At 38.4% G+C, this 18,482-nt stretch overlaps 1 protein-coding gene across 1 annotated transcript in view; it reads right to left on the bottom strand.

Annotated features, from left to right (window-relative positions):
• Window positions 1–18,482, bottom strand: part of LDAH (lipid droplet associated hydrolase) — a 113,398-nt gene that overhangs the window by 38,385 nt on the left and 56,531 nt on the right. Inside the window, exon 5 of the mRNA XM_058020106.1 lies at window positions 1,216–1,456. Coding sequence (XP_057876089.1) covers window positions 1,216–1,456 — 241 coding nt within the window. The remainder of the gene's footprint in view (window positions 1–1,215; window positions 1,457–18,482) is intronic.

The raw sequence follows: 18,482 nt of genomic DNA, 5'->3' as shown, positions 1-18,482 counted from the left end.
AGACCCCCACATACCTTTTTCTGAGACAAAACTATCAAAGGAAGACACTTGAATACCTCGTGTAGGTATGACTGCATGCTTGCTTTCTCCTTGGTCACCACTGAACTGTCATCAATTAATAGGAACTCGAGCCACAAAAGGAGAAGAGTTCAATCAGAAATGTGTATTAGGAACCAGGAGTCTGCTTTTGTCAGGCACAGGGCACTGCAAGGGAGTGACTGTCATTATGTCCAATCTGTACAACAAAAGTGGGGCTGTCCAGGCTGGCAGCACAAGCCCTACAGTCCTACAGGGAGCCTCCCACACAGAGTCACAGACCCATGAAAGGCACAGCCCCTCACTGCAATCCCAGTTACTCTGGCACATCTGTTTGGATGATTAGTAAGTAAAATTTAACTGATAGAAGACAGAGCCCAACTGGAAATGTAGGAATGTGTTTTTACTACTATTAATGCAATCAAAACTTCCTTCTTGCTATTATTACTGCGTTAGCATGTCAATTCCATTCCAAATTGTTTTAAACTGTTAACTTACCAAAATACCTGGAGTATAGCACAGTTCACATTCTGGTTTTCATTCTAAACTTAACATAATATATCTGAAATTATTCTGCTTCTTAAAGCTGTTTCTTTTGCTAGAATGTGTAAAATATATGTACAATATACACCGGAGGAGCGTTAATCTTTCTCTTTGTGCCCAAAAAAGTGCTGAAATTCAGTGCATAAAGTAACTTCTATGAGTCTTTGCAGACTGAAGGTCCTTTTCTGAATTTACCAATATTCCAATTCAGATGACAGAGTCTATACAGCTGGCTAAAACAGCTTAATAAAAACAGATGCAAAGAACTCTTTGTGAAACTGATTTCTGATTTACATTCACCATCCAATATGAATGAAATGCAAAAACTAAGCAGACATTAAGTCACATAAAGTACATTGTAAAAAGAGTGTTTTAATCACATGAGAAATCATGTCAGTAGTATAGGTCAGAAATATATATTCTTTGTGAAAATATTTTGTTATTTTGCCTTTAACATTTTTTTTAATTTACTCATACGAGACTTTCCTGTACCCATGGTCTTAATTTTATAAAAGACCAGATCTGTTACTCTGCTGTTAAAGTATGTTAAACTCATACTTTAATACTAAAAACCTAAATCAACATTTACTAAATGAGAAAAATACAAAAGGTGGTTTAACACAGAAAGGTGCTCACCAATGCAGTCGACACTGAAGAGATTTATGGAGGTTGTTATTGAGGACTCATCGCAGGTCTTCATCCCCCGCAGAGCAAACCTCACCAGGGAGGCCTTGACTCCCTCGGGCAGGAAGGACAGCAGGAACACGGGCATGTAGAGCGCGTAGCGCAGCTTGCACAGCAGGGGCGTCATGAGCTTGCCCTGCGGGGACTGGGCCATGCGCTCGATGGTCGGGAACAGCAGCACGGAGCGCAGCACCTGCCAGGGCACAGACAGCACCGTCACAGGGGCACGGCAGCACAGCCCAGCCTGCGCACCCAACCTTCACACGAGTCTCCATCGCATGAGACTGAGCTTCCAGGCACGGCAGCACAGCCCAGCCTGCGCACCCAACCTTCACACGAGTCTCCATCGCATGAGACTGAGCTTCCAGGCACGGCAGCACAGCCCAGCCTGCACACCCAACCTTCACACGAGTCTCCATCGCATGAGACTGAGCTTCCAGGCACATTGCCCCAAAGGTGTGTGATGTGCCCAGATTCAGTTTTTTAAAACATGAAGCAAACAAGTACACAGTTACAAAGTCGTGTTTTATGATAAGAACTCAAGAGGAGAGTGGCCTTTGGAAGCACCGGCAGGAGTAACCCCAGCAGAGGGCAGCAGGCAGGAGCCCTCTGCTCAGTCCCGGCGGGCTTTTTTTATCTCAGGAAAAGTACACTGCTTTTCATTTCACCTGGTAAACTGCTTCCTCTAAGTAAACCAAACAAACAAATTTAAAAATGTCAGCTGCTGTGATGGTAACTTTAAAAATTGGCAACATACAGGGTTTTCAATTTGCAGCTTAATACAGGTAAACTTGGACAGAACAAGAAGCATACAGCCTCTTTTCACTACAATGGGTACACTGGCATAAGATATTGCTTTTTATATCTTATAATGAAATAGACATTCTGAAGGTGGTAATTAGTTTATTTTATAATAATACACTATGGCCTTAAAGTAAAAAGAAATTAATTAAAGTCACATCCACCCATACTAATCGAAAGTGAGTTAATACATTTATTCATAGTTATATTTCAATGCTAACATGAAGCAAATATTCTAAAAGAATAATTGCAACTTTTTTCTGGAAGTAAAAATATATTGCAGTAACTCATACAGGAATAACCCTCAAAGAGACACAGCCCTATCTAACAGAAGTATCAATAAAAAAAAAGTAAGAGAGGATCTGGATATTGCATTGGTAGATAATAAGTTATAAACAGCTGGGCTTTCTTGGTGACTCAGTATCAATAAATGTAGTTACATATGTCTGCTTAGCGCATATCATTCTATATGTTGTGCAAATTAGATTCTTATTTTTGTAAAATATATTTTACGATAATTTTCTTTACTCCCAGATGAGATGCAGCTGATGTATGCCTCTACACCTGTGCAGCACTCCCAGTCCCAGCAGCCCTCCAATGGAAGGCAGGGAATGCCACCCAGAGATGCTTACACAATCTGGGCATTGTAACAAAACAAACTGCAAAAATTCAGGAAATATAATAAAATCGCAGAATCCTTTAGGTTAGAGAAGGTCTTTAAGATCACTGAGTCCAACTGTTAGCCTAGCACTGCCACATACACAAATAAACCATATTCTCAAGTGCCATATCTATACATCATTTACATAGCTCCAGGGATGGTGAATAAACCCCTTCCCTTGGGCAGCCTATTAAGTGCTTGGCAACCCTTTTTGTGCAGGAATTTTTCCTAATATCCAATCTAAACCTCCCCTGGCACAACTTCAAGCCTTTTCCTCTTGTCTTATCACTTGTTCCTTGGAAGAAGAGACTGATCCCCACCTGGCCACAACCTTCCTTCAGGTAGTTGTAGAGCAATATGGACCCTCTGAAACTCCATTTCTCCACTCACCTCCCTCAGCCACTCCTATCAGACTTGTGCTTCTCAGCTCTCCTGTCCTTCTCTGGACACACTCCAGCCCCTCAATGTCTTTCTTATCATGAGGAGCCCAAAACTGAACTCAGCACTCGAGGCATGGCCTCGACATTGCCCAGTACAGGGTGACAATCACTGCCCTTGTCTTGCTGGTCACTGACAACTGTGTGTCTCTGCTGGGTAGCAGGTCACTAACCATCTCCCCATAGATTATGGGGGCTTCATTCTGCTCACTGTCCATGTCTGGATACTCAGAGAACAACTGCTCAGAGTCAGGTACTGATCTGCTGGCTCTTCCTGTTTCTTCCCTCATCATTCCCTGCAGCTGGAAGGACAGGGAATATTAGCTATGCTTTTGATTCCTTATCCAGTTGTCCCAAGGCCCTGAAGTCTCTCTTGATTGTCCTTGGGCTGCTTGTTGCAATTCATTGCTATCTACCTGAAGAATCAATAACTGATAATAATCCAAGAGCTGTACCAGCGTGGGAAGATGGGAGGCTTTCTGTTCACATCTTTAACCCATTTCAGGGAGGCAGCAGGCTTCTGTAAGAAATGGGGCTATTTCCTTCAGAAGGAGTCTGAAGGAAAATGACTTGTCTTTTTTTTTAAGGTAGCAATTTTTATGGAAGCAGGTTGTATAGCCTGACAACCTCAGCAACACCTTCAAGCCAGCTGAACCATTGTTCGGGATACTGTTCTTGCAGAGCCTCACAGCTGTCACTCCAGGGCACCTGGAGAGGTGGAGAAGTCCCAGAGGAGACACACCAGCTGCGCCAGGCAGGAACTTGTCACCACTGCCCCTGGTCTCCTAAGCCACTGTGTTCAGCCAGACAGAGATAGGGAAGGGAAACCTCTGTGTCATGCACCCACCATCAGAAAATGTACTTCTTACAGAATTTTAAAAGGAGAATTTGAAAGAGTTATTTATATAAAAATACAGAACTATTTTAATAAATCCTTCTGCTTTCCAGCTGATACTGCTTTGGTTTGAGACAAAGAAAAATACCTTCTCAGGAAAATCAATCCTGGGCCTCTTTTTATTAAAGGCAACCAGCAGCTGAAGTATTGGAATGCAAAACTTGTACTAAATTACATGGTAGTTTTGTGATATTTCAGCTAGGAGCTGAACCCAAACTGTTGTGATCTAAAGCAGATTTGACCTGCGTTTCCAGGCACACTTTAATCCTTTGACATTGCAGTTTACAGATATAGGATTAGTTGCTTGGATGGCTGTACGAACCACAGAGAAAGCTGCTAAACCTTGGCAGAAAAGGGAGAAACCAAGAAAACTGTTACCCCATCCTGTACATTCCTGCATTTTGTAATGACCCACAAATTTTAAAAATGGAGGGTAATTTTATTTAATTTCTTTTTTAAACCTTTTGCAGACATTAACAGAGAAATGTAAAATTCATATTTTTCAAACATTTATCCACTATTTCTTAGTTTACTGCTGAATTCCCAAGCCATGATCTTGAAATGTGCATCTGGCTGCAGAATTGCTTAAAAGATTTAGTTCAACTTCTTTGCAACAGAAATGTAGATATGAGATTTAACCCATTTTGTTATAATGGCACATATAAAAAAGCATGTCCTATTTGTGTCTTGAAATAAATAAGTAGAAATATTCAGGTAAAACTAAGGAAATTAATAATATTCAAATGCTCACGATCAGTTAATAATTTTTGGGGTTTTTTTTACTTTTTAAATGCCTGGAATTTATCTACACACAGTTTACACTACCTGAAATCAGGCAGATGGCACAGAATTATATTCAAGTTAAAATTTTCAGAATTAATATAAAAACAGTTATTCTGAAAATGGAGGACACTGGCTATCATAACCACTATGTATTGTCATAACTATGAATGACACATAAATACCATTAAATAATGTGCAAAGGTTAATGATCCTTTTACTTATAGTAACCCTCCTCATAATTCAAGTTTCTTGAGAAAACCATCAGTCAAAATACAGGAAGTATTACAAATATTTATTTATATAATAAAAATATAGTATATTTTACCATACATATATATCTAAGTTTAGATATAATGCACAAATATTAACAGTATTAGAGAGTAACATTCAGATTCACCTAGTTTAAACTACCCCCAATTCAAAGTCCAGTAATATTTATCTGTTAAGCACATGGAAAGGCAGAGAGCTGAACAAGAGAAGACTCTGGAAACAGAGACTCAGATGGATCCAGGGACTACAGGAAGTTGGCCAGTGATTTGACTGAAGGCAAACACGCCTCGTGTCCAGGAGGTGTACCACCTATCCTTCACTCTACTTTGGTCAACCCACTAAAAACAGTACAAGCACTCTTAAATTATACTGTAATTGTCACCACTGATGATTGACAACCAACAGTATTTGTAAAACTGGCCAATTTATCAATTTATTTACCAGTTATTCCCTTATCATGCTATTGAACTATGAGATTTCAACACTCAGGACAGCACCTACACTAAAGTTCACTATTCAAGGAATAGATGTTCTTTTGTTTAGTCACCAAGGCAGCTGCTTCTATTTAATCATTAATTTTTAACTCTGTATTTCACAGGGCTCAAACCCCAAATGGTTCAAGGGCCTACAATCTGATGCAGTGTCTCAGAAGTTCTACATTTTGTTAAGAACCAAAAGCTAACATTACCTGCAAACTCTTCACATAACTCATGTGGATGCCAGGGCAGCTCCTACTCCCTCGTCTAGCAGAGTGTATATATCACAGAGAGAATGAAATGGTGCATGGCCTGAGCATGCATCCAGAGAACAAACCAGCCCAGAATGTTCTGCTCTTGATTCTTTCAACACACACCACAGGAGGAAGGCGTGGGGACTTGGGGAGTTTCCCTTTTGACACTGTTTATATATTTCTGTATCTAGAGCAATCAGTCCATTAACTTCAGGAATGTATGACCTGCACAGTAAATTTTAGAACACAGAGGGAAGAGAAACGACTTATTTTACAGGAAAAGTGAGCTCTCAAAACAAGGAATATTAAATACCCATTCTGTAACAGCATGGCATTTACCAAGGTGCTTTGTTTAGGAAGAATCCCCAATGAATATGATTCACTTCCCACGATCCATATAAATATTAAAGAATAAAGCAAAGACTTCTAGCAAGATTCCACACATACATTCCTGTACAATCCAGGCTTTCAATTGAGCTTTTATCTAAATCTATCCACAGCAACATGACAAAATGACAACTGAGTACCTTCACAGCTTCACTGCATAAGGGTTATGTCCAAATTTGGGTTTGGATTTGCAGTAAAAATTGCAAGTTGTTTTGTTTTGATTAAAATGAGAACAGAGTACAAAAAAGCCAAACCATTAAATTTCCAATAAGTTGCTGTTTAACACTGCACAATTTAATAGTCTCAACCACGCCAGCAAAGGATTTTTGTAAAATGTTTAAATGGTTTCCTTATAAAAATACTACAAGTATGCAAATTGGATAAAGTTAAAAACACCCCCACAGTAATATTTTCCACTAGTGCCTTCTACTGAATGAGTTGAAATATGTTCTTCAGCTACAATTTGAAGTTTGAATGGGTAATACCACTTCTTTAACGGACTGGTAAATGATGGTGCTGAGAATGTAAAATCATGCTTGAAAACTGGATGCCACTTACAACCAGTACTGAAAGAAGTCACTTAATTTTCAGAGCAGTTAAGTCCTTCAATGCCAACAACAGGAGGTCAATGCTTTTGAACTCAGCCAGTTTTGATAACACAAGAAATGCTGTTTGCAGACTCAGGCCCCCAGGTGTGTGCCTTCTGAGCTCCCTCAGCCAGGGCCTGGAGAGGGCTGTCACACCATGCCACCTGCTCTTAATACAGAGAGACATTCTGCTAATAGAAATAAAGTAGGAGAGAAAAGCAGTCAGGATGCAAAAAGGCAAACACTGACCAACAGAAAAGAGCAAGAGCCATTTCAAAGATTTTTTTTCAGAGGAGGCTCCAAGTAGGTGAATACAGTAATTACAGCCATGCTTTCTCAGTCCTATCCCTTGGATCTCAATGAACAGACCACCCCTGCTCGTGACAGACCACAGGTATGCTCAGATATATCTATCAGAGCTATAAAATAAAAATATTCTGGCCCACTGAAGAAAATACCAGAAAGTGAAACTTCTCAGAAATAAATCACTGGTTCACTCTGCTTTAATGACAGAAGCAGTGGTTGCTGGAGGCTCTCACTGGCTTTTGAGCAGGGAGGCTTTTGGAAAGCACTTGCTCCTGCTGCATAACCCATTCTTGATAACTGGGATGGCAGAAATGGTTAATACAATAACCACCACCAAAAAGATCACAAGGCTCAGATCCCACACCAGTTATGCATTTCAGAGCCCAAAGGGAACTCAGACTTCAAATCAGGGGGCAGAAGGAAGGAAACAATCCATGATGTGTTACATCAGAGTCACTGCACCATCCGGTGCTCAGTAATGGAGAGCCTAAGCACAGCACTGCACTCACACAGCCAGCTCTGGAAAGAAAACAAGTGAGGAAGTTTAATTTAAAATTCCTTCAAAACACTTCAGAAAGCAAGAGCTGCTTCTCTGTCAAAAGCATCATTTCTTTTGATATATATTAGGTCACTCTATGTATTAGTTTGTTATTCCCCGCTTGTGCTGGCAGAAGAAAAGCTATTATCTGTCAGGTGAAACCCAGTAAATTTCTCAAAGATAACATAATGATGCACTTAACGGTAATCTACAGTCTACCCTTGACACAGAATGCCACATTAATCACACAATTTCTTCTACTCAGTATGCAGAAACTTGCAGGCAAAACAACGAGGATCAGGGAAGTATTCTGTGCTTTATTGCCACAGCTGTGCCGAGCAGATTTCCAAGAAACGCACAGGATAAACCAGACAGTGCTGGCTTGGGCTGTCCTCTCCCCACAGCAGGACCTGCTGGGTTTGCCCATTCACTTCACTTTACTCACTCATTAATAGAATATAATATGTAAAATACAGAGATCTACTTTAAAATCTTGAATAATTTCTTCTTCGTCAGTTTAAGATGTCGTTGGTTTTTGTACCAGTGAACTCTGTCACAACTCAATATCAACAAATTCACAGGATTTCATGACAGCAAAAGAGCCAAAGAATGGACACAAATGACAAAACACTTTTTTTCTCCTGGTGTGAAATCAAAAACATACTGTATGCATTTTCTTCTACTTTACCCTATGGATCTCCTGTAATTCTAAACAAATGTTTGGCATATTAAAGAGTTAAGAAAACAAATATCTCAAACATAGTTAACAGAAGATCTTACAACTGTTATTTCAAAGTGCTTTATAAGAATTATGCACCACAGAGAAGTCTTAGCATGCTTTTTATAGACAAATAAACTGAAATTTGTGAAGTTAGATGACTTCACATGAAAATATACATTGCAAAAGCAGGAATATTTTAAATAACTGTATGGTAAATTACAATTCTCTGCTCTTACCAAAGGTTACTTTTCTGGGTAACCAAACTGTTTCTGTAAAACAAAGAGGTAAAAAATTGTAAATAAACAACATTTTGTAGGAAAGTTTGTATATTTTGTTACAAATAATGTCACGGTGGCTTAGTTCACTAGTGGCTGCTTAGTGCTCAAGAATCTTCTGTTGACATCTTCTATGGACCCCTCCCAACATACAGGGGCTATAGAACAGGGCAGAGGCATGTGCACTTGATTTCAAAGTTTCCTTTAAAATTTTCTGCATTTCCTGTTTCTTAGTGCCCAAATTTTCACTTTGTGTCCCGGCACCAGATGCATTCTATTTTTTTCTATTTATTTCTTTCCAGACTTCTAATTCCATTATATAAAATCTATGAGATTAAGTGACAGAAGGAAAGATTTTTAAATTTTCTACAAAATGTCTTCTATGAGGCACATAACATGCTCCCTGAAGAGCTGAATTTATTTTCCAGACAAATGCAGTTAGGATATGCAACTCTGTGAACATGCTGGTAAAACTAAATTAACACTCTTAAATTCTCTGATAGGCTGAAGGAACTCTTGCTCCCTAAGAAAAACAGACTTTTTGACTGTCACCAACAGCTTCATGTTCATGTTTGTCAGCTCAACTTCACTAAGGGTATTTGAATTGTCATAGTTTGAGAACAAAGTGAATCAAGGATCCAGGGATGATCACAGGACCTTCTGGTAGAATTTCCATAGGCATACTGAGGATCCAGCTAGGGATTGAGTTGTTGAAGGGAATCAACACATGCAGGGCTGTGAAGGCACATCCAGGATGCAGAGACACACAGGCAGAAATTCTCTCACAGTGTCTGAAGAAATTACTGTTCAGCAGAACTACCTTATGCCACCTTTAAACATACAATGACCCAGTTCATGTTTTCATGTAGGTTAGAGCACAGCAGTGTAAATGCAACAGGACAGCAGCAGAGAGCAATGATCCTAAGGATGAACATGATTTACAAGGTCAAGATGCTATTTGCCTTTTACATAGAAAGATATGCACCCAAACAATAGCACCAAAGATATAAAACGTGAGTATGTAAAATCAAATGAACTTTTAAGGACTGAGCATAAAAGCATGCAAGCAGTCCACAGATCCATTTCCCACATAAACGTTGGATCAAATTTTGCTTGACAACTTCAGTGCCTTTACCTCTAAGGCATTAGGCCTTGGCATTACCTTGGGCATGTGCCAAGTCCAACACATGCAGACACACACGTGCACATACTCAGGTACATGCTTCTAATTCTTCCCTGAATAAATACAGCAATACCTAGAGATCCCATCCAGCACACTGGTTACATGAATATTAATGACATCTTACACTAAAAGAGCAAATTCACAAATACAGTAAAGCATGCATACATGCACAGAGCAGCTGAGCTGTGCCAGAAGAGCAGTATTAACAAACTGTACTCTTTGTCAGTACAGCAATAACCTGAGCTCTATCAGAGCAGAGGCACTTCTTATTCACTAGCTAGCATGGTTTTTTCCCCTTGTATGTCTTCTGTAAATAGAAAGAGGTGAAACCAGCACAAAAAATGTTATCTCCTAACATGTGATAAAACCCATGTTTTCCAGTCTGTATCATAACCTCAGTACTGGTAAGTGAAACCAGGCTAGGGCCCAGGCTCTAAGACCAACACTTTTTAGTATGTTCTCTGGCAGGATTCTGGCCAAAGCCAGCAGGACATCTGGGCACAGGTTAAAAAACAGTGTAGACCAGGGATTCTTCTAAATACAGGACGTCTGTGAAGCAATCAAGTTTGGGTCTCGGAATATTCATGGCTGGAATCTAAGCTGTATTTGCCACTTGCTAACAGGAGCCACAGGGTGGGCCCTGGTATGTTTTATTAAAAAAAATTAAATACAATGTTTAGCATATTTACTTCAATTAGTCAGAAATACCTTGACCTTTTCAGTGATATTTAATAATTAGTTTTGTCTGCATGAGATTCTAAACACACTGTGGGGCAACCTTGGCAAGGATATAAAGATCTCCCCTCTGTTATCAAGGGATCATTCATCAGATGCTCAGCAAAGAAAGAACAGCCCATCACTAACTGTGTATGCATTTACAAACACAGATGTTAAAGGTATCTGCTGAAATTGCACCATGAAATGGTGGGAAAATAACTGAGAATAAACCTTCACCCTTTCAGAGTCCATCTTAGTTCAGTGTTATCAAAGTTCACTACTGGTTCTAAACTGAGGTTCCTGAGATAGGACTTAAATCACCCAAGACTCCCAACTGAAGTCTGTCATGGACAGATCCTCAAAAAATATCAAGTGATCTAAAAACACTTTCTAGTAGAATTATCTGCTTCCCACTAATTACAGAGGACCTACAACTTCTAACTAGGAGCTTCATCAGATAGAACCAAATGAGACCCCTCCCTCCAGGGAGAAGCAGCAGGGCACACTTCTAAACAAGATTTTGGAAACAAAATGCTACCATTAAGCAGCATCTGAGCAAGTGTTCTCTAAAGAGGCCCATCCACAGCAGTGTATGATCTCTAGTACTAAAACCACTGTAAATACACTGGTGCCCCTTAACATGGCAATGAAAGAAGACCAGAATGTATAACTTTTGTAAAAACTGAAAACATGCAGTTACTATGATATCAGGTGAATATCTGAAGATCTGATCTTCGAATTGCAGATAGGCAGTATAAGGCAAGAAGCTAGAGGTATTTCATACTGACTGTCACTACCTCTTATAGCTAGACTGCAGTTTACATGGATATGGTGCTTCAGTACATGCCAAGCCACCTTTCTGAGATCCAATTTGGGTGTCTGTTTTATGATGTTTAAGGCAGTTTTCCTAAGCAGAAGTTCAGAAAATACCTGCCCACCGACAACAGCCCCAAAACAACACCCACCTTCACCCCACTCATGAACTGGAAAGCAGTGGTGTAATAATGAGGTTAAGTTAAATTTGGTATTTTAATTATTCAGCTCACATAACAAACTCAGAAGCTACTACTATTTTTAAATATGCTAAGTAAAAGTAATCTAAAGCATGAATGAGTAGCAAAAATCTTGGCAAGTAATGCAGTGATAAAGACAAGTGGGAGATGCAAGTTTGCAATATGATATGGTGCAGAAAGCAAACAAGACAGAAGCTCTGCAACTCCATATTAGACACAGTGAGGAAACACATCACAAATGCCAGAGGAAGCTCTGCCTCTGGGAGATAATGCAGATTGCATCCTGTGCTCTACATCCTAAATGGAAAGATTTCAACCAAGAGTGAGCCACAAATACAGCCTAAAATTAACAAGGGGCTTGGATGATAAAATTTCTGGAAGAGGTTATATTTAGAGAAAAAGACCCCATTAATTGTATGGCAAAATGGGAGCAAAAAGATAATGGGGTGGAGAATCATACCTACACAAAATTTTAAGGGTTATAAATGCAAAGGATACTCAATAATATTATGGGTGGAACAAGTGACATAAGTAAATGTGATGGAAAGAAATGAAAAATCTAAAATGCTAAAGCAGGTATCAGGAGTCTGCATTGACACAAATTTTTATGCTGCATCAAGGTGTAGTGTCCCTGCTGTTGAACTGTTGAACCAGCAGGAATGGTGCAAGAAAGAGAAATCCCCCTTACATGGATGTACAGACAGCCTGGACTTCCCAAACCAGAACATTGTGTCAGGGAGCTGTAAAAAACTAGTTAATATAAAGCCTGATGATGTTACTTATATATTCAACTTTTCTCATGCAAGTGCATTGCCCTGGGACTGCATATTACAGATGTTGACTAAATGAATGATGAAAAGCAAATGTGCTCACTTAAAAAGTGAGGGGTTTTTCCCCACTATTCCTTCTTTTGTGTAAATGTTTAACACATTCAAAAATTAAAAATGTATTTATGTTTCAGTTACACAGCAAGCTGGCAGAATGTCTGCAGCGTTATGCTCAGGAAAGAATTATATCCTTTCAGGAGGAGAAAACCAATCACACATTATTCCTAAAGCTTTCACCCTTCCTCCAAAAAAAGAGAAAAAATCAGAAAAAAAGTGAAGTTGAGAACACCATGGAAAAAATACTTATAATTCAACGTATTCTGTTAATAAGATGAACTTTTCAACACTCCAGCACAAGATCGATCATTAAACCCAGTTGACAACCATTCTGTATTTCCTTCCCATCAAGCTGTAAGAAATTCTCCAGCACTCAATGACATATTTTACGATGCTTTGGAAAAAGATCCAAACCCCCAAAACTGATGATACAGCACAGGATGAGAAGATGGCAGACTCACAACACTATCACTCTCATGGGCCCCCTTTTCTAATATGGAACTCATTAAATTAAAATATTTTTAAAAGCCCAGGAAAGGGTTTTTTTTTTCAGCCTAAAGAAAATGCTACCAAAACAAAACACAGAAATCAGTGTTGGTGGAGAATTCCTATGTGATTTCAAATACTCAATGAATTTTACTGTGAGCATGTAAACAAGGTTTACAGTGCTACAGGTTTACAGTGCTACCTCTCTACCTGTGGTCATTTTTTACTGCTTCCAAGGAAGGCAGATGAGGGCATCATCAAGCTATACTTAACATCAGGACAAAAAATATTTGGTGGACTATGGAAAAGTCCATGAACATCTTAGGTATAATAATAATAATAATTAAACTTCACAAACATATATATATATATGATATTTAGAATATCTACATAGTGCACATCTACAGCCACAATAAGAGATGTACTCTCTTAGCTTTCTTTACAGTCTTTTCCATTAACTACTCACAACCTAAGCTCAGGCTGGCTGTGTGACAAGGGCTGTTTCCAGTCCAAGTGCTGTTTTCCATTTACCTTTGATGTTAAGGATGTCTTTGCCTCTTGGTGTCTGATGCACTCTCCTTTTTTCAGAATTAACTTTATGTCTTTATAGTTAAAATTACTTATAGCATACTGTAATAGATTGGGATATTCAATTCAGCTTGAGGAAGAAACCATTCTTGTTTCTGTTTGATCATAGGTACAGCCCATGCAGACCCCTCTCACCTTTAAAAAACTTCATCACTATTACTGACCTTAAGGGAGGTGGTCAACTTAGACAGGTCTCTATTCTCCTGATTTATAAAAGAGAGAACTCCAGAGACTACAACAGGCTGGCTTCAGGACAACACAAATTCATATAACCACATATCCCATGGTTTTAGCCATTCCTGTCTGGACCTATGCAAGAAGTATCAGCTATATCAGCTCTTCAGGAAACAGTGTATATAGACATATATACTTCCTGAGAGGTTTCTCTAAGAAAAAAACATACATATAAATCTTCCTGAAAACCTCAGAAGTATGTTGTTTCCAAGCATTTCAATAGCATTAACTTCCTTCAAGATACAAGATAATGAAAGATACAGGGCATCTGTGACCCATCTTGTGAAACTGGTCATAACTCAGTTCTCATAATTTCACAATGTTCTATAATGGCACCAACTGATGCAAAATGTAAGGTTGTATTTGGATTTTTTTTAAGAGAATTAAGTTGTATGAACAATACTGACCTCAGTGATATCAGACAAAGTCACTATTTGCAAATGGCAGAAATGTAAGCTAAGAAACAGTGAAGTAAATTTAAGGGAAACTTCCTTTTTGTGTAAGCTGGTTCATATTTCCTGACCATAAGGTTTTTTGGTATCTTCCTTTTTGGTACCTTCCTTTACAATGGAGCACAACAAACTGAATTTTTATGTTATTTAACTTATTGTTTCTTACATTCAATATATCAAATATTATAATATAAATGATACCTCCTTCAACATCTGAATTTGACCAACTATTTTAAAATATTTATAATCCACACATTTTTTCAAATGGATTAAAACTTTTGCTTATTTTTTTACTATTTTCTTTTAGCTTCTACCTGATGATATATATAGCAGGTAAAATTTGCATCTGTTTAAAATACTCTACAGTGATCACACGGTTTTTCCATGTCCTGGCACCTTTTTTATTTAACATACATTATTCAATTTTATTTGAAGTACACCTGTAAGACCCCAAGCCTCCAGTGCTTCCTGGCAGTTCCACTTGGATGGAAACAAAATTCAAGGACCAGCATTTTTATTAATGTATTTGTATTTCAAATCATGATCTCCAGTGTAATGACAAATACAGTGCTGGGTACAATGATTACATCCTTAGGTATGTGGATCTGAGTGTCATTTGCACCAAGGTGAGGTGTGATTAAATTTATGTCTACTTTAAGGCCACTTTCCACTGACTTAGCATAAATTTGATTCTGAGCCTTATGCACCGGAGTCCTGCATCCAAACTCATTGGACTCTCCATATGAAGAGTCCTGCTAAAACACAAGTCACCATCAGGCTTCCACAGTATTAACTTTGTGCTGTATTATTAGGAGAATAGTAGAAGTTGCTCTGCAGAGTTTAATTACAAAAGAACTGGAATGGGACAAAGGTAACTGAGGATAACTGAGGATAAGTGAGAGGCACGGAAATCTCAGCAGTATCCAGCTACAGCTGCTGAGAGTAAGAAATCATCTTTGACAACAGTGATCACAAACACAGTAACCAAAAAGAAGAGCCCTAATGAGACTGTGCCCAATGTCCCTGTGAGTACTCCTGCTGCTCTGGGACTGCACCTATAGTACAGGTGGGTGTGTGATATTGCTCCTGTTGAAACTAGTGGCAAAATTTTCAAAAATTTAATATGTCTTAATTCTGCCCCAGGAATAAATTCTGATCAAAGGACCATTTCCCAGATATTAAATGTGACAGCCTACACTCCATGTAGATATGAACAAAGACACAATATTCCCAGCTCTAGAAACCAAGACTATCTTATCTATTCTTGGATAGACAGATGAGGACCACGGCTACCATAAAACACTGATCACGGTAGTTAGAGATTAATCTCTTGGACTGACAAGTAAATTGAGACGTTTGACAATTTCCTTTGAAATAAATACACTTTCAATCACACCTTTCAGCAGGTATCAATATTTTCTGTGTACTTTACTTCCAATGCTGAAACCTGTTTTATAGCAATAGGAGAGGGACTTTCCGTACCTCACCTTACAACTGGGTCATGGCACAGGAAAAAACTATCTGTTGCTTCACATTACTTGAAATATTTTCCAGTAAGAAGTACTCCTAGAATTTTTCCAGCTGAAGCTCAGAATCTGTTAAATACACAAAAGTCTCAGAAGTATTCTCTACAGACACTGCAAACTATTTTTCAACAGGTCAGCTCTACGTACTGAACTATTTGCAAATTATTAAAAATATAAAAAATATTAAACACACAGACTGTTCATTACATTTATAAGTCTCACAGGGCTGAAATGCAAATTACTCTGTACTACAAATATTTGGGTAACTGAAAACTTGCCCAAAATGTTTGAATTAAAAAAAAAATAGCCTCTTTATGGGTTAAGGTATTAATGAAAAAACTGTTCTCCCAAAAATCTGTATCTTATTGTTGGACTGAAAATAGTTTAATAGAGAAAATATTCATTGACAGGGCAGTATTTTACATAGAGAATTAAGCCCCATCAAAGTGGGCAATGTCATTCCATCTACAAGGGAAGTGCCAAAGGAGACAGCCAAAATTTGCAACGGTGTGATAATACCAGCAGGGATGGATTTGTTGCTATTATGATTAAAGCATATAAACAGAAGAAGATTAGAAGAGGTGAGAGTGAAAAGAGAGGAAGAATAGTTTATTGGTTGGAAGAAGGGCAGGGAGAAGCTTATGTTGGAATGCAGTGTCACAGTTACACGCCATAAAGCTTTCAGTTGCTCCCATTACATGAATGTCAGAATGCAGCTGCCACTTTCCAGCAGAAATTCTTTCCGTTTTCATTTTGGAAGAACAGGGTGGGGTTTTTTTCAGTGTAGCACTCCCGTGAGATCACCACATTGCATCTAGAGGTACCCTTATGGCACAGGGACTGGCATATGTGACCTTTGTCCACATGCTCTGGCACATCTACCACTTAGGATGAACCAGCAAAGTGAAGAAGTGGCTCAACCAAAAGAAAACATTAGGAATCAGACTTTGTGTTGTCTTGAACCAACTGCTTTCACAGCCATAGATGTACAGCCATACCTACCAATAAATCTCAGTGACAATCCATTCAGTTTAAGGAAATGGAGCTGAACAAAGTAAATGAGAAACCAGCTTTACAATTATAATCTCATTCTGCTGATGAAAAGGAAAGGCCATGATTTTCCATCAGTGCCTTGAGATCCCTGGACTTGTATTTTTAAGTGCTCCACTCATGACATTTGGAAGCGGTTCATTTTACCACTCACTTAAGTCAGCCCTCAAAAAGGCATCCAGTCAAACCAGATCCATAGTCTTTCTCAGCTCAAAGGGTTAGGAATTAGACAAGCTAAGCTGGTATTGAATATTGGAAGGAGTTCAGGCCCCTACCATTTAAACTAATTAAAGTCACTTAGTGGCTTAATGATGTACCCCAGAGAAAGAAGAACAGTAAGGCTCTGCCTTGTGATATCAGTGAAAAACAGGATGAATGAGTCAGGAAGTATACACTAAGCAGAAGTTCATATTTTTGTCAGAGAATGAAAAGAAACCATGAATATTTGAGGTTTGAGAGAGAACTTATATCCCAAATTCTTGTCAGGGTATCAGAAGAAGGTAAAAAGAGAGAGAAGGGAGTTAGGAATTCTCTCAGCTCATTTTTCCATCCTTGCTTTCATCTTTCCAGAACTGTTAGGATTTTAAATAGTAAGGGAAAAATAGAAAATTCCTTCCTTAGCAATACTAGAGACTACTGCTAGCCTTAATTATTATAACAAATTGAATATATGCAGGAATCTGCTAAGAGAGAAAAATTATCATATCTAATTTATCACACAAATAAAACTGGTTATCAGGTAAGTAAGGGTTTTAGTGGAACTGAAAACAAGAATTTGCAGAGTATCTTTCAATTGCCAGTTGCAGGTAAAAAGTCTGAGCCATGCCAGCTGCCATTAAAAGTCACAATTTAAATTATACTTATTGAGAACTGGGGTTTGTACCTTCCATTTCAGTAAAATACACTTGCAGTAGTCATACTACTGTTTTAAAACAGAGGAGCAGAAGTTCAGTGTTTTCAAAAACAATTAGGACTCAGTAAATTCTGCTCCTTATACAAAACTATGCTTTGTTTTGGAATTTGAAATGGAGCGGAATGTTCTTAAATTTTCCAGTGACTAAAAATGTTGTAACAAAGTTATTAAAAACATATTTTCATTAACATAAATTCAACTTTCTTACAGGACTTCAAAGGTAATAAGTTAATTAAACACATTGTCCTTCCTGAACTTGTGCTAAAATGTATACTCAACACTCAATTCCACATAAAAGAGTAAACTCCAATGAGTTTTTTTCACAAATGCCACAGATAAGTAGACTTGCATCCAAACACCAGAAATTAAGTATTCAAACACTTACACATTGAAACAAATAGAAAAGGAAGACGACTTCTATTACACTTAATTTGAAGATAGCTTAAGTCATAAGAGTATAGATGGGGATTCCTAAGAAGAAATCTAGGGCTTGGTTTAGTTCCCTAAAGAGAGCCTTATGGTCATGGAACACATCCTCAGGTATCTGAAAAGATCAATAGTGTCATTGGCAAAAACTCCCCTACAATAATCAGCAATCAACGAACTACTAAAGTGATACAGAAAAAAAAAAATCTCCAGTATTTGCCTAAACTTAATTCCACAGGGTATTGAAAATGCCCTTCAATGCAATGGATGTGCTAACTAAGCTCAGAGATGTTATAACTGTTTGGTATGAAGTTTGTGTCTTTTTCTGATTCCTTTCACTCCTGCAGTGAACTCTT

Source organism: Melospiza georgiana, chromosome 3 (genome assembly GCF_028018845.1).
Source record: "Melospiza georgiana isolate bMelGeo1 chromosome 3, bMelGeo1.pri, whole genome shotgun sequence".
In the NCBI taxonomy this organism is placed as follows: domain Eukaryota; kingdom Metazoa; phylum Chordata; class Aves; order Passeriformes; family Passerellidae; genus Melospiza; species Melospiza georgiana.
This window is presented reverse-complemented; position numbering and strand designations above follow the sequence as displayed.